General features: G+C 38.6%; 1 protein-coding gene across 1 annotated transcript in view; it reads left to right on the forward strand.

Moving 5' to 3' along the window:
- Positions 1 to 15,485, forward strand: part of CHM (CHM Rab escort protein) — a 133,424-nt gene that overhangs the window by 5,538 nt on the left and 112,401 nt on the right. Inside the window, exon 2 of the mRNA XM_090264997.1 lies at positions 15,181 to 15,247. Coding sequence (XP_090121123.1) covers positions 15,181 to 15,247 — 67 coding nt within the window. The remainder of the gene's footprint in view (positions 1 to 15,180; positions 15,248 to 15,485) is intronic.

Raw genomic sequence — 15,485 nt, forward strand, 5'->3', positions numbered from 1 at the left:
TTGGTTAGCAGGCAGGCACTCAACCAGCCAGGGCTGTATATATTTAAAATATACAGAAAACAACAAAAAGACACAAAGTGGTAACAAGTGTTACCTCTGGAGTGTATTGATAGGGAAATATGGGGTCTTTCACTTTTTACGTCATGTAAGTTGGTTCAGTTTGATTTCTTTAGACAGGCATTTATTACTTTTCTTTTTAAAAGCACAGTTTTTTATATTTTTTATTTTTTTACTGTTTTTCTATTATAGTGGTTCCATTTTTCCCCCATTGCTGCCCCCGTCCCCCTTCTCCATTGTCCGTGTCCATGGGTCATTCACACTAGTTCCCTGACTAGACCCTTCCCCTTCTTTCCCCCCTTCCCCACCTCCCCGCTCCCCTCTGGTCACTGTCAGTCTGTTCCTTGTTTACTTACCTCTGGTTCTGTTTTGCTCATTTGTTTGTTTTGTTCATGAGTCTCCTGTAATAGGTGATATCATATGGTATTTTGCTTTCTTTGCCTGGCTTATTTCACTAAGCATAATTCTCTCTAGTTCCATCCATGTTGTTGCAAATGGCAGAAGTTCCTTCTTTCTCTCTGCTGCATAGTATTCCATTGTGTAGATGTACCACTGTTTTTTGATCCACTCATCTACAGATGGGCACTTAGGCTGTTTCCAGCACTTGGCTATTGTACATAGTGCTGCTATGAACATAGGGGTGCATAGGTTCTTTTGAATTGGGGTTTCAGGATTCTTTGGGTATAATCCTAGCAATGGAATCGCTGGGTCAAAAGGAGTTCCACTTTTAGTTTTCTGAGGAAATTCCATACTGTTTTCCATAGTGGCTGCACCATTCTGCATTCCCACCAACAGTGCACTAGGGTTCCCCTTTCTCCACATCCTCGCCAGCACTTATTGCTTATTGTTTGTTGATTTATTGATGATGGCCATTCTGACTGGTGTGAGGTGGTATCTCATTGTGGTTTTTATTTGCATCTCTCTGATAGGTAGTGATGTTGAGCACTCTTTCATATGTCTATGGGCCCTCTGTATGTCCTTGGAAAAGTGTTTGTTCAGGTTCTTTACCCATTTTTTAATTGGGTTGTCTGTTTTCTTGGTGTTGAGATGTGTAAGTTCTTTGTTTATTTTGGAGATCAATCCCTTGTCTGAGGTATCATTGGCAAATATGTTCTCCCCTACAGTCGGTTCCCTTTTCATTTTGATTGTTTCCTTAGCTGAGCAGAAACTCTTTAGTTTGATGTAGTCCCATTTGTTTATTCTTTCTTTTATTTCCCTTGCACTAGGAGATATGTTGACAAAAACATTACTAAGCGATATGTGAAATTTTACTGTGTATGTTTTACTCTACGATTTTTATGGTATCACAACTTATATTTAAGTCTTTTATATATTTTGGTGTGTGGTGTAAAACGGTGGTCTAGTTTAATTTTTTTTGCATGCACCAGTGCAGCTCTCCCAACACCATTTATTGAAGAGACTGTCTTTACTCTGTTGAATGTTCTTGACTCCTTTGTGAAATATTGATTGACCATAGAGACCTGGGTTTATTTCTGGGCTCTATTCTGTCCCACTGATCTATATGTGTGTTCTTATGCCAGCACCAGCCTTTTTTGATTACGGTAGCCTTGGAGTACAGTTTGATATCAGGTATTGTGATCCCTCATACTGTGTTCTTCTGTCTCAAGACTGCTGAGGCTATTCAGGGTGGTTTTTGGTTCCATATAAAATTTTGAAATATTTGTTCTAGATCTGTGAGAAATGCTGTTGGTATCTTAATAAGGATTGCATTGAATCTGTAGATTGCTTTGGGTAATTTTGGGCATTTTAATGGTGTTAATTTTTCCTATCCATGAACATGGTATATGCTTCCACTTATTTTTATCTTCCTCAATGTCCTTCATAAGTGTCCTATAGTTTTCCGAGTACAGGTCTTTTACCTCCTTGGTTAAATTTAGTAAGGTTTCTAAGAGGAAGGAGAGATTATGGGAAGAGGAAGAAACAGCAGAACAGGACGAGACTCCTGCTCCTATGGACTTTAAAATTTTTTTCAAATAATTTTTTTAAATTGTTTTTCTATTAGTTATCCCACCTTTTCCCCCATTGCTATCCAGTAATAATTTTTATGGTACTTTTTTCCATTTCCACTTAGTCCCCTTACAAGCTTTTAACCAGTATCCTGAGTGATGCGCCAGGTTTTACAAGCTGCCTGTGAGAAATGGTGGACAGAACACCAAACCAGGTGTTAGACACAGACTTGAGCTCCGCCTTTTCCACTTACTATTCTGTAACCTTGGGCACTTTGTTTCACCTTATCAAATTTCCTCAAATGCAAAACAAAGAATAGCAAAAAGAAAAGAGATAGGTCACCTGGCTGTCATTAAGATTTAATGAGATAGTATCTGTGGCCAGAGATGTTGAAAGCCACTTGCTGCCAGATCACACAGGCAGGGTTGGGATCTCCCTGTGGATCATAGGACAGGAAATCTCCTGAACTTTCCTTTGTAGTACACAGCCCCTCTTCCTGTGTACGTGTGTCTGTCTATGTACCTATCGAGGTATACATTTGGGGACTGTTGCCAGGGGCAAAGTGTTTTCCAGTCCAGGAATGAAAATGGAATTTCAGAAGTCCTTCAGTTTTACCAAAATATTATGTTTTGACATGTATGTATGCCATTTCAGCAGCATAACGTAGTGATCAATACTGTGGCTTGGAAGTCAAACTGGGACTGAATCAGCCCTGCCTCTGTGCTTTCATGGCCAGGTTTCAGTGGTCTCGTCTGTAAATAATGATTCCATGCAATAATTCCTGTCAAGTGCTTAGTGGGTGCTCGGAAGATGTACTTGATTTTATGGCCCATATGCCAGACATGGGTGCTTTCCATGGGGAGCCCTGGCAGACTCAGGTGCTCGAGTCCTCATCTTCCTCTTCCCTTTGGCTGCTTGGTGGGAAAGACCATTGATTGATTGATTGATTGATTGATTGAGAGAGGGGAAGGAAGGGAGAGAGAGAGGGAGAGAAACATCAATGGGAGAAAGAAACATCAATTAGTTGTCTCCTACACACACGTCTAACTGGGGACCAAACCTGAAACCCCAGGCATGTGCCCTGAGTGGGAATTGAACCCAGAACTTCCACTTTGTGAGATGACGGCCAACCAACGGAGCCACAGTGATCAGGGCAGGGAAAGACCTTTGTGTGTCTATTGCCACTATTTCTATCCATTTGTTTTGTTTGGTGACTTACAGGTTTTCTGTGTTTTCTTTTACCCTGTTTTGGTCACCAGCTTGCATTATGTGTCATTTGTTTTGCCTAAAGGCTTTGAACAAATTGATCTTATGTGGGGGCATAGTATGAAGTTCTTCCTTGTTAATGTAAGAATGCTGAAGGAGCTAAAGAAAGCCTACAGATTTTGCTGTTATGAAAAATACTTTGTAGTTCTTCAGGTATTTATGAATGGAAGAGTATGTATTTTCTGCTCTCAGTACGTAGAAAAGTAAAGGGAGTTATCTGCCTCTGGAGAAGACTCTGGGAGAGGCTTCTCCTTCCCTAAATCATACGTTCCTCAGAGAGAGCTGCATCTGTTACCAGAGTTCCGTCTACAGCTTCATTTTCATTTCCCAGGTGCTATGTCGTTTTCTCCAGTGTCCTCGTGAGGTTTTGGATAACCCAGGCTATAGCAATTGAAGTCAAATATGGCCGCTCACCATCACATCCTCAGAAACAATTAGAATTTCATGTAATTGACCTGTTACTGATGTGAAATTATCTGCTATTCAGTTTCAGTGCAGTCTTTTAACTGGAAAGTTAGGCTGTACCTCCTTTGTATGTAAATGGTTTTAGAAGTATCATTAATACAAGTGAAATATGTGTGTATGTATATGAGGATATGTGTTTTATTTGTTTCAATGAATAATCATACAGGGAATGGCATACATGTATGGCTCAGCTAAAGAAAAACAGCAGTGCCTTAGAATCTCCTTGTGTGACCTCTGTCAACCATTTCTCCTTCTTTTCCTACAGGTGTAACCATTATGATACATTGTATTAATTGTTCCCTTAATTTTTTTAAATGTTTTTATCACACGTTTACATATCTGTAATCAATATGTTGTTAACCTTACCTGTTTTTAACACTCTTAACTTTTGAAATTCTACTTTGTATTATTTATGTTGCTTCTGTTGATCAGGTTTATGCTGTATGATTCATCTGTACAGATGCATATAGCTGTAATTCACACACACATGCGCACGCATGCGCACGCATCGACTTTAGTACATTATGGCTATTTACCACAGTAATTCTATTTCTTTGCCCTTTGTTTTTCAGATTTTTCAACTTCCCCCTCAGGAAATACATGATGCTATAAGCATATACACATTCATGACAAAATACGATCAGTCTATGCATACTGTTGTGCAACTTTTGCAGTGAGTAATCTTCACTTTTCTATGGTTGCAGTATATTTTTATCTCATTTAACACAGAGACCATATTTAACTTTTCACAATCCTCCACCCCAAAACACACTTTATAGATGATATGTACAAGCTCGTGTCCAATTCCATTGCTTCAGGCTGTTCTGTAAATCTGTTTTATTCTAACACAGTTCTTTTCATTGTGTAAGTGATGACTGAGATGACGAAGAGAGTGAGCCAGTATCGTACAGAATGTCCCCCCTTTTGGAGCTGGCTACTTCCTGTCTTGTGGCGTCATTTATCTTGTTCCTTGAGCCTGTGCTTTTCCTGCAAATTGAAACTCCTATCTAAAGGCTTGATGGTTTCAAGGTTAACATTTTGGGCTAGAGTACATCTTTAGTGATATGGATGTCATATTGGATCACACGAGAAGATAACATGACATTGATCCACCATGAGTATTTCTAAGATTGGCCTCAGGTTAGGATGATGGCAATCTGATGCCTCCCATGTATTGCTATATCCCCACTCCTGCCCGTGTATTGAAAAACCTGTGTACTGCTAATTTAGCGCCGTGCAAATACTCTGATGCCAACTACTCACATAATTGTTTTAACATATAGGTCATTGTCGTATGAGTATTTTCGTTAGCATTTGAAAATGATTTTTTTTCTAGTTCATGGATTCAGTCTACACGTAATAGCTTCCACTGGATGCCAGTTTATTAATTTGCAAAAGGGAACATACCTTTTAAGCATTATTGGCATCTACCAATTAGAGTACCCGTTCCCGAGAATCAGGTCATTGGAGAAACTGAATTAACTGTCAGGTTGCTTTGGGAGGTGGACAGAGAGATTTAGACATTCTGAAGTGGCAGAGCTTCAGAACGCTGTCTCTGCAGCCAGACTGCCTAGGTTCCACTGTCACCGCGGCCATTTACTGGGTATATGAGTTTAGCAAATTACTTGACTCCTTCTTTTCAGTTTCCCTATTTTCTACTGCCTTCTGTATTGAACTAGACACACACTGGAAACTAAAAGGAAAATGAAAAAAGAAATTGTTAGGAGTAGGGGAATAGAATGGCTGCATTAAGTTATTTTCTTTAGCATGATATCCTTTTTACAGTGTGAGAGGAAAATGAAAGAAACTGTCACTCTGCTTTCTAGTGTTCCTGGCGTTAATACCTTTGTTTTTTACGTTTTCGGAATTTTCACTCAAGGTAGTAGTATTTATTAAATGGTTCTTGAAACACGTATTGTCAGAAGCCATGTTATAGCTTTATCACATAACTTTTTAAATGTTGTTTTTCAGCCACAGGTCACATTCAGCACCCCTTTGTATTGGGTTCAGGTGGACCGCACAGCGCATAGACACGCACGTAGGCTAAGGGCATTCCCCCCAAGACTTCAGGTGCCCGCCTGCGCCGTACGTACTTATTGCGGCGTTGGGGGCTGTGTCCCCTACGCTGTGCTTTACATCCCCGTGGCTGATTTGAAACTCCCAGTCACTGCTTCAGAGTCCCTTCCCCTTTATCCAAGGATGCATTTGCAAGTGTAAACCCACTGGCAAGTGACTCATGAACCTTTTACATTGATCCTACTTTATCCTTTTCGATACGGTGTTTATGAAATTCCTTTTTAAAACATTGTATTGAATATGTTAACCAATGAGGTCACATTGGTTAATAAAATGACATAGGCTTCGGGTGTACAGTTCTGTACGGCATCGTCTGTGTGGTGTTCTGTGTGTCACCACCCCAAGTCAGTTCTCCTTCCGTCACCGCTGGTACCCCTTTACCCTCTTCTATCTCCTCTCTCTTCCCTTCCTCTCTGGTCATCACCATCTTGTTGTCTGTGTCTGTGAGTTTGTGGGTTTGTTTGTTTGTTTTGCTTAAATCCCATCACCTTTTTCACGCAGCCCTGCACCCGCCTCATTCTCACAGCTGTCAGCTGCTCTCTGTCTATGAGTCTGTCTCTGTTTTGCTCGTTTGTTTGTTAGTTCATGAGTCTCCTGCATTAGGTGAGATCATATGGTATTTGTCTTTCGTTGCCTGGCTTATTTCACTAAGCATAATTCTCTCTAGTTCCATCCATGTTGTCGCAAATGGCAGGAGTTCCTTCTTTCTTTCTGCTCCATTGTGTAGATGCACCACAGCTTTTTGATCCACTCATCTACAGATGGGCACTTAGGCTGTTTCCAGCACTTAGCTATTGTAAATAGTGCTGCTATGAACACAGGGGTGCTTAGGTTCTTTTGCATTAGGGTTTTAGGATTTTTGGGGTATAATCCTAGCAGGGGAATCGCTGGTTCAGAAGGCAGTTCCATTTTTAGTTTTTTTAGGAAACTCCATACTGCTTCCCACAGCGGCTGCCCCTTCTGCATTCCCACCAACAGTGCAGTAGGGTTCCCCTTTCTCCACGTCCTCGCCAGCACAAGTTGTTTGTTGATTTGTTGATGATGGCCATTCTGAAGCTGTGAGGTGGTATCTCATTGTGGTTTTTATTTGCATCTCTCTGATGGCCAGTGATGTTGAGCATCCTTTCAAATGCCTATGGGCCCTCAGTATGTCCTCTTTGGAGAAGTGTCTATTCAGGTCCTTTGCCCGTTTTTGAATTAGGGAGGGAGAGAAACATTGATGTGTGGGTTGCCTCTCTCAGACCCCCAGCTGGGGTCCTGGTCCACAACCCAGGCCTGTGCCCTGACTGGGAATTGAACCCGCGAACCACCCACGACCCTGTGGTTCGCAGGCCAGTGCTCAATCCACTGAGCCACACAAGCCAGGGCTTCTTTTCTTTTTAAGGTCACCACTAAAAAGCAAACAGAAGATCTAAACTTTTTATTTAGAATTTGATAGGAATAAGCAAAACTATTTGAATATGGGTTGAAATTCAGTTTCTGCCTAATTTTCTGATGTTATTTTTCGAGTGGCTTTGATGTGAGCTAAGTGTGTAGTTTGTGCTTTCTGTTCCTCATCCTAGTCAGTTCTGTACCTCATGCTGTTTATGCTTTGTTACGGATGATGCTGAAGGTCCCCATACACAGGGTTGTTTAACTAGTAATGGGTGTGGCTCTCTAAGAGCTTGTACTCACATGTTTTTCCTTGCCAGTAATTCTGTGGTTTTTTTTTCCTAAAGAAAGAAGTTGTTCTTTATTTTAAAAAAAAGTCACAGTAAATTTTCTAGTTCTGTGTAATTTTCTTTCCATTCTGGTCTTTGCTAGTTATAAATAACACATGAAATGACTTTTCAAGGTAGAAAGCCGAACTCCATTTTGAAATGTTCTATGAAATAAAGAATGATTTATGGTTTCATATGATTTGGGCTGAAAGCACTCAGGCTTTGCCAGGTCATCAAAGTCCTGTCAGGGGAATCTATTATTTATTGTTCGATATGCTGGGAGTGGTGTAGATACTTTATTTTATGTTTATCTTATGTAAGTACAGTGCTAGGAAAAAATCAATTCCAGATACTCATACAGTTTTAACAATAGATTACAGAGAACTGACCTAAATGTTATAGTTGTAAATGATGAGGTTTAACATTAAGAATTTGAGCTAGAAGGGGATTTTGAAAACTGAATGAATTTTCATTCCTATAAAATGTTTTAGATAATGTTCTTGAAAATATTAATGTCATTCCTTTTTGGTCCTGATTTTACATCTCTGTTTTATTTAGACAGGTTTGGAAAACTGCCCAAAGTTGGGACTATATCTGTTTGTTACATGATCATATAACATTTTGTAAACTTCTAATATATTTTTTCTAGCTGCCAAGTGTATAACAGAACCTCATTTGAGAAGGGCAGGAAGTAACACCTCAATTTCCCCCAGTACAAACTTTTATGAAATGCTAATTCAATACTTATTATTTACCTGTGTTTCATAAAAATGACTTGCCAGAAAAAATTCTTGGCCTTGCATCAGAATCCTATTTTTTCCCTGTAATCCTTTGGTAGGCTTATTTGATACAGCTTCAGTTACATATTTAATAATCATATTTAATATGAAATGTGTCAATGATATTGTTTGATGAACTTCTGTAGTGTACATATGCAAAAGATCCTAGTATACATATAAATAAAGGTTATTGGACTTCTTTTTAAAAAAATTTCAAGTTGTCAGATCTTTGAAGATTTAAGTAAATATAAAACAGGTGATTTTTTTTTTAAACTTCAAATAACTAATCTTAGTGGAGTAGGAAGAGAATGGAATAGAACCAATATTTATTGAATGTCAGCGACACTATGTAAGGCGTTTTATATTATTTTGTACCTGTTCCTCCCTGCACCCCTACGAGATGTGTCATTAGCCCCATATCACTCACATATTTTACAGTGCGTTTCCGGTGTCATACTGCGCGATTTGACCCTGATCTAGGTTATTTGCTTCTAACTCATGTATGGCTTTTCCTGGTGGGACAGATCGTATAATTCATTGCAAGCTTGTGCATGTTTTCTATAAATGACCTCACAAGAATGGTGTGTGCATTTGAGTAATGATTTGGGAGTAGTTCACTTTTTATGGTGCCAAGTGTTAAAAAAATGGCTTCATTTTGAAATCAGTCAAATGCTATTAGATTATTAAAAACTAATTTGAAACCAGTTTAAATGCTATTAAAGTGGCTGATATATATCAGTTTGAAAAACAAGCAATTATTTTACTTACTTTCCTTAATTATTGATAACACCACAAAATTTCAGTATGTTAACTTTATTTCGGCACAAGAATTTAAAACAACCTTGACATTTCAAGCCCAAATTTAATGCAAGTTCATCCTTCATTCTGAGAATAGAATTGTTTTTCTGAAACACCGATTTGACAGCGCTGCTCTTCTGGCTAAAATCTTTTCAAGACTCCCTGTTGCTCCGCAGTTGGGGTCCAAGCACTCTTTTTTAAAAATTTATTTTTATTGTATATGCTGTTATAGTTTTGGCTTTTTCTCCCTTTCCCCACCTCCTCCTAGCCTCCCCTCCCTGACTCAATCCGCATATTATTGTCCATGCCCATGGGTTTTGCATAAATGTTCTTTAGTTAATCCCTTTCCCATCTTTCTTCCTTCCCCCCCTCCTTTCTGGCAGCTGTCAGCCTATTCCATGTATCCATGCGTCTATTTCTATTTTGTCCTTCAGTTTATTGTGTTCACTAGCTTCCACATAAAAGTGAAGTCATATGGTATTTGTCTTTCATTGACTGGCTTATTTCACTTAGCGTAGTACTCACTAGGTCCATCCATACTGTCACATAGTATTCCATTGTGTACCACGGCTTTTCTATCCACTCATCTACAGATGGGCACCTAGACTGTTCTAGATCTTGGCTATTGTAAATAGCGCTGCTATGAACATAGGGGTGTATATATGAGGTCTGTCTGGAAAAAGTCCAGCTGTTATTAACAGAATGAGAACGGTTTGCGTGGTATCAATGTAACCTGGTAGCCAAGGAGATTGGACTGGTATACATACATGTGTGTGAACAATGACGACTTCACTGTACTAGTCAGTGGGGACAGTAGACTGCATTGTGTGAGCATGTGTACTGTGTGGTTGTCACATTCAAAATGACTGAGCAAGTAGAGCAATGAATCTGCATCAAAATTTATGTTAAGCTTGAACACTCCTCTGTGGAAACTATTGGGATGACTCAGAAGGCTGCAGCTGTGGGCAGCAGGTGATTGGCAGCTTCGTCACGACAGTGCTCCCACTCATGCATCACATCTTGTGCAGAGTTTTTTTGCGAAACATCAAATCACCCAGGTGACTCAGCCCCCAACAGCCCAGATTTGGTGCCCTGTGACTTCTGGCTTTTCCGAAAACTAAAATCACCTTGGAAAGGGAAGAGATTTCAGAGCATCACTGAGATTCAGGAAAATATGATGGGGCAGCAGAAGGCGATTGGGAGGACTGGGTGAGGTGCCAAGGTGCCTACTGTGAAGGGGACTGAGGTGCCATTGTCCTGTGTACAGTGTTTCTTGTAACTTCTTCAATAAATGTCTCTATTTTTCAAATTACGTGCCTGAATGCCTTCTGGACAGACCTTGTATTTTTTTTTTTTTTTTTTTTTTTGTATTGGTTTTTCAGGATCCTTTGGTCAAAGGAGAGTTCCATTTTTAAATTTAAAGAACACTGCATACTGTTTCCCACGGTGGCTGCCCCAGTCTGCATTCCCACCAACAGTGCACCAGGGTTCCCCTTTCTCTGCATCCCCACCAGCACTTGTTGTTTGTTGATTTATTAATAGTATTTATTCTGGCTAGTGAGAAGTGATATCTCATAGTGGTTTTTATTTGCACCTCTCCGATGGCTAGTGATGTTAAGCATTCCTTCATATGCCTATGGGCCCTCAGTATGTCCTCCTTCAAGAGGTGTCTGTTAAGGTCCTTTAACCATTTTTTAAAAATTTATTTGTTTGTTTGTTTACTTATTTTTTATTTTTAGAGAGAGGGGAAAGGAGAAAGAGAGGGAGAGAAACATCACTGTGCGGTTGCCTCTCACTCACGCCCCCAACTGGGGACCTGACGTGCAACCTAGTCATGTGCCCTGACTGGGAATCGAACCAGCGACACTTTGGTTCACAGGCCGACGCTCAATCCACTGAGCCACAGCAACCAGGGCCTTTGCCCATTTTTTTAACTGGGTTGTTTGTCTTCGTAGTGTTGAACTGTATGAGTTCTTTATATATTTTGTAAATTAAACTCTTATCAGATGTATCATTGGTGAATATGTTCTCCCATGCAGTGGGTTCCCTTTTCATTTTGTTGATGGTTTCCTTTGCCACGCAGAAGCTCTTCAATGTGATGCAGTCCCATTTGTTTATTTTTCCTTTGTTTCCCTTGCCCTAGGAGATACATCAGCTAAAGTATTGTACTTGACATGTCTGAGATTTTCCTGCCTATCTTTTCTCCTTGGATTTTTATGGTTTTAGGACTTACACTTAAGTCTTTTATGCATTTCGAGTTTATTCTGGTATGTGGTGTGATTTGGTGGTCTAGTTTCATATTTTTTAATGTATGGGTTCTGTTTTCCCAGCACCATTTATTGAAGAGACTGTCTTTACTCCTCTGTATGCTCCTGCCCCTTTGTCAAATAGTAATTGACCATAAAGACCTGGGTTTATTCCTGTGCTCTCTGTTCTGTTCTGTTGATATGTGTGTTTCTTATGCCAGTACCAGACTGTTTTGATTACCGTGGCCTTGTAGTATAGTTTGGTATCAGGTATTGTGATAACTCCAGCTTTGTTCGTCTTTTGCAAGATTACTGAGGCTATTTGGGGTCTTATTTGGTTCCATATAAATTTGAAGTATTTGTTCTAGATCTGTGAAATATGTCATTTGTTTTTTAATAGAAATTGTGTTGAATGTATAGATTGCTTTGGGTAGGATGGACATTTTAATGATGTTAATTATTCCTATCCATGAACATGGTACATGCTTCTAATTATTTGTATCTTCCTTAATTTCTTGCTTCAGTGTCCTGTAGTTTTCCAAGTATAAGTCTTTTACCTCCTTCATTAAATCTCTTCCTAGGTACCTTTTTTTTTTTTTTTTGTTACAATAGTAAAATGGAATTGTTTTCTTAGTTTCTCTTTCTGATAGCTCATTATTAGTGTATAAAAATTCCATTGATTTCTGGGTATTAATTTTATATCTTGCTACTTTGCAGAATTCTTTTATTAGATCCGGTCGTTTTTGGTGGAATCTTTAGGATTTTCTATGTACACTATCATGTCATCTGTGGATAATGACAGTTTTACTTCCTCCTTTCCGATTTGGATGCCTTTGGTTTCTTGTCTGATTGCTGTGGCTAGGACTTCCAGAACCATGTTGAATAAGAGCGTCCAACCACTTCTTTTTTAACATCACCTTTTGGTTCTGTCTTTCTTCAGCCTTTACCCCAGGAATACTCCTTCCAACTTTCCCTTTCCCTTCCGCATTTTCCTTCCCTGATACTCTTCAGTTGTGCGGCTGTAGATTCTGAAACACTCACCTAGTGTTCACTGCTCTTTGGAGCCTTCCCTGAGTCCACTCTGCAGAGGAATGTTTCTTTGCATTGCGTGTGTATAACAGTTTGAATTACATGGATTATTTTAATCAATTTAAATTTGTGTTCTTTACACTCTGAGCTCTTTTAGGTTAGGAATTGCCTCAACATTTACTTTTTTTTCCTCACCACCGATGACAGTCTGCTCCATCTCTCTCCTTCTTCCCTTTCCCAATTTTCTTTCTCCTTTTCTTTCTTTCAAAATGCATATACAGAGAAACTACCATGTGCCTCTTCTGTTCAAGAACTCCAGGTTTATTAAATGGGTGGAAAGAAGTACGGAATCTTGGCTAGGAAGATATTACTAAATGTATTATTAGATTGTTATTTGAATCATTCCAAGCATGAAGTTACCAAGCTTGTTTGTCATCGGGACAGCCTGTCAGTTCCAGAAACTTGCGGGGATGCCTGGATGGAAGTATTAAGGGAAAACACAAATGGTGGTCATTTTGGTTTTATGTAATTTGGACTGAAATCATGTTCACAATTGAAATCCATTCTTGGCTTTGCTCTGTCAGCAGAGACATGACTTCTGACAATGTTGATCACAGCCTTGGAAATAGCCACATGCTAACCACATGTGTATTTGCCTATACAAAGTAACAGCTACTTTGGGCCAAATAGAGGAGAGTAATTTTATTATTGTTTGCCATTGGAGTGGGCATCTGGTAAAAATAGGTGCATGTGTGGAGTGGTGTTTAGATGTACTGTAGTACTTTAAAAATATCTTTCTGAAGAATATTAAAAGTAAAAAAGTTTTTATAAAGCAAGTACCCTCTGCTAACAACTGAATAACCATGAGGTGAATGGTGGTATTCTCATTGATGAAGAAACAGAGGCTCAGAGAAGTCAAGTGATTGGTCTGAGGTCACACAGCTGCTGAAGCAGCAAAACTAAGATTCGAGTCTAGGTCTGTCTGCCTGAGACCATGCGCGTTTCATTGCGTTGCCGTCTGCCCTTAAATCCTCATACTCAGACTCACGTCCAAGTTAGAGAGAGTGAGTTTCCCGTGGTAATTTGAATTCGAGATAGCAAATTACTGCATTAGTTGCTCTTTGGCAAGTTATTTAACCTTTCTCATCCCGTTTCACATGGATAATACTGCCTGCCTCCCCAGATTATAATGAGGAATAAGTGAGACGCTGTACGTGAATATACATTGTGAACCATAAAAGCCCTGTGCTAACTAATATTTGGTAATGTATTATTAATGCTGTCATTATTACTCACTTTAACATACTAATTCTACTTCCTGAATATTTCTTTGCTGTTGTCCTTTTTAATTAAGCTGCACAGCAGCTTTTAAAGTACCTCAGTGACTGCAATTTCACTAATAAGAAAAGTTGTTTCTTGAGGTGTAAGTTCAGGTAGTCAAAATATGTCACTGTTTGAAGAAGTATGCTTAACTATTTAAAACTTTCCTTTCTGTCTCTTATTTCCTTACACACCACAAATTCTCCCTCTGTTGTTTCCTTTGAATTACAGTCAAAGCTGAAACTTTATGACGGCTTATTTCTAATAGTGGATGTTTAATGGCCGTATACAATACATGTGGTCAGACCTCCTTTTGAAAACCAAGCCTTGTGTACCCACAAAGTGTTCACCACTGGAAAACTCAGGTCTTTTGTGAATGCAGCTGGAGCTTGTGTTTAATGTGGTTTTTAACTAGAGACTGACTATGTCAATTGCTTCCATATGCATATTGCTTTTTACATAAAGAAGATAACTGTTGCATTTTCTTGAAATCCTTGATGCATAGTGTATAGTTTAATGCCTTGCCAAAAGAATGGAGCTATTTCTTTTCTACTAGGTAAAAATCCAAGAGGATCAGGGTGTTTTCATTGCAGTGAAAAAGTCAGTAGTAGCACTATAGAATTGCACTAGGCTTCAAAACATGGTCTGTTCGTCTGACTGACAGAAAAAACTTGATCTCTTCTACTGAAGTGGTAGATCTTATGATAAAAAGTTATGGAAGAGTCTTGAACTTACAACATAAGGTATTAAGTAAGCTGAGCACCTGAGTTTTTTGATTTATAAAATCATTATTTTTGATAATATTGGATTTTTTTTGTTGGTACTGAGACTAGTAATATATATTTCCTTTTATGATAACCAGTTTTATGGTGTGGCTTCAGTTGATTCCAGAGCAATAATGTTGTTTTCAAACTGTTGAATTACCCAGAAAGTAAAATAGTATATCCTGTAAACAGCCTCTTTTTAAACTAGCTAACCTATTGCTTCAATAGGCACAGTCACTGTGGCTTTGGAGTTAGGATTTGGGGTTAAATTTGAATGCTAGAACTGTTTTATTTTCTTAGGGTGTTGGGTAACAAGTTAACATTTTTACTGCAGTTTCTTCTTAACCTCTCTCCATGCAATTGAGATAATCCGATGAGCTAGTGTGTGAACATAGTTTCTAATAACAAAATGCTGTGTGAACAATATTTTCACAGTTCTTCATTTAGAGTAATTTGCTGATAAAAAGAATTTAAGTACTTGGTTTTTAAAATATTTCTTCCACGTAATAAAATTTCCATCATTTGTAGTTTGCTTAAGAAACATCCAGTGGTATAATAATATATACATTATAGTTTAGAATATAAAGTTGAGTTGATTTTGTGAAACTCTTCTTTACAGCAATGGCATGAATTGAACATTTTGCTTTGTGTGTATATATATATATATATATTTTTTCTACATTCTAAATGATAGAGGTGTGTATTTTTATAGGTTTGCCTGAGTCCATCATTGCGGCTGCATGTTCAAGAAGTGGCCAGAGGGTTCTGCATGTTGATTCGTAAGTTTATCAATGATAGCACTTAATACTTCCTAAACATTTTTATACAAAATGAAAACATTAAATATACACATGTGTGCGCATATATGCATATACATCATATATAAACGTTTTAAGTTAGAAAATGATTAGAATTAATTTTTACTAAAAACATGCGAAATATATAATGTATAAAATTTTACTGTTATGCTCTGTGAAATCGTGATGTTTCCTGTAAGAATAAAGCAAATGGACCATG

This window comes from Furipterus horrens, unplaced genomic scaffold (assembly GCF_987537825.1).
Source record: "Furipterus horrens unplaced genomic scaffold, mFurHor1.1.pri manual_scaffold_17, whole genome shotgun sequence".
NCBI lineage: Eukaryota > Metazoa > Chordata > Mammalia > Chiroptera > Furipteridae > Furipterus > Furipterus horrens.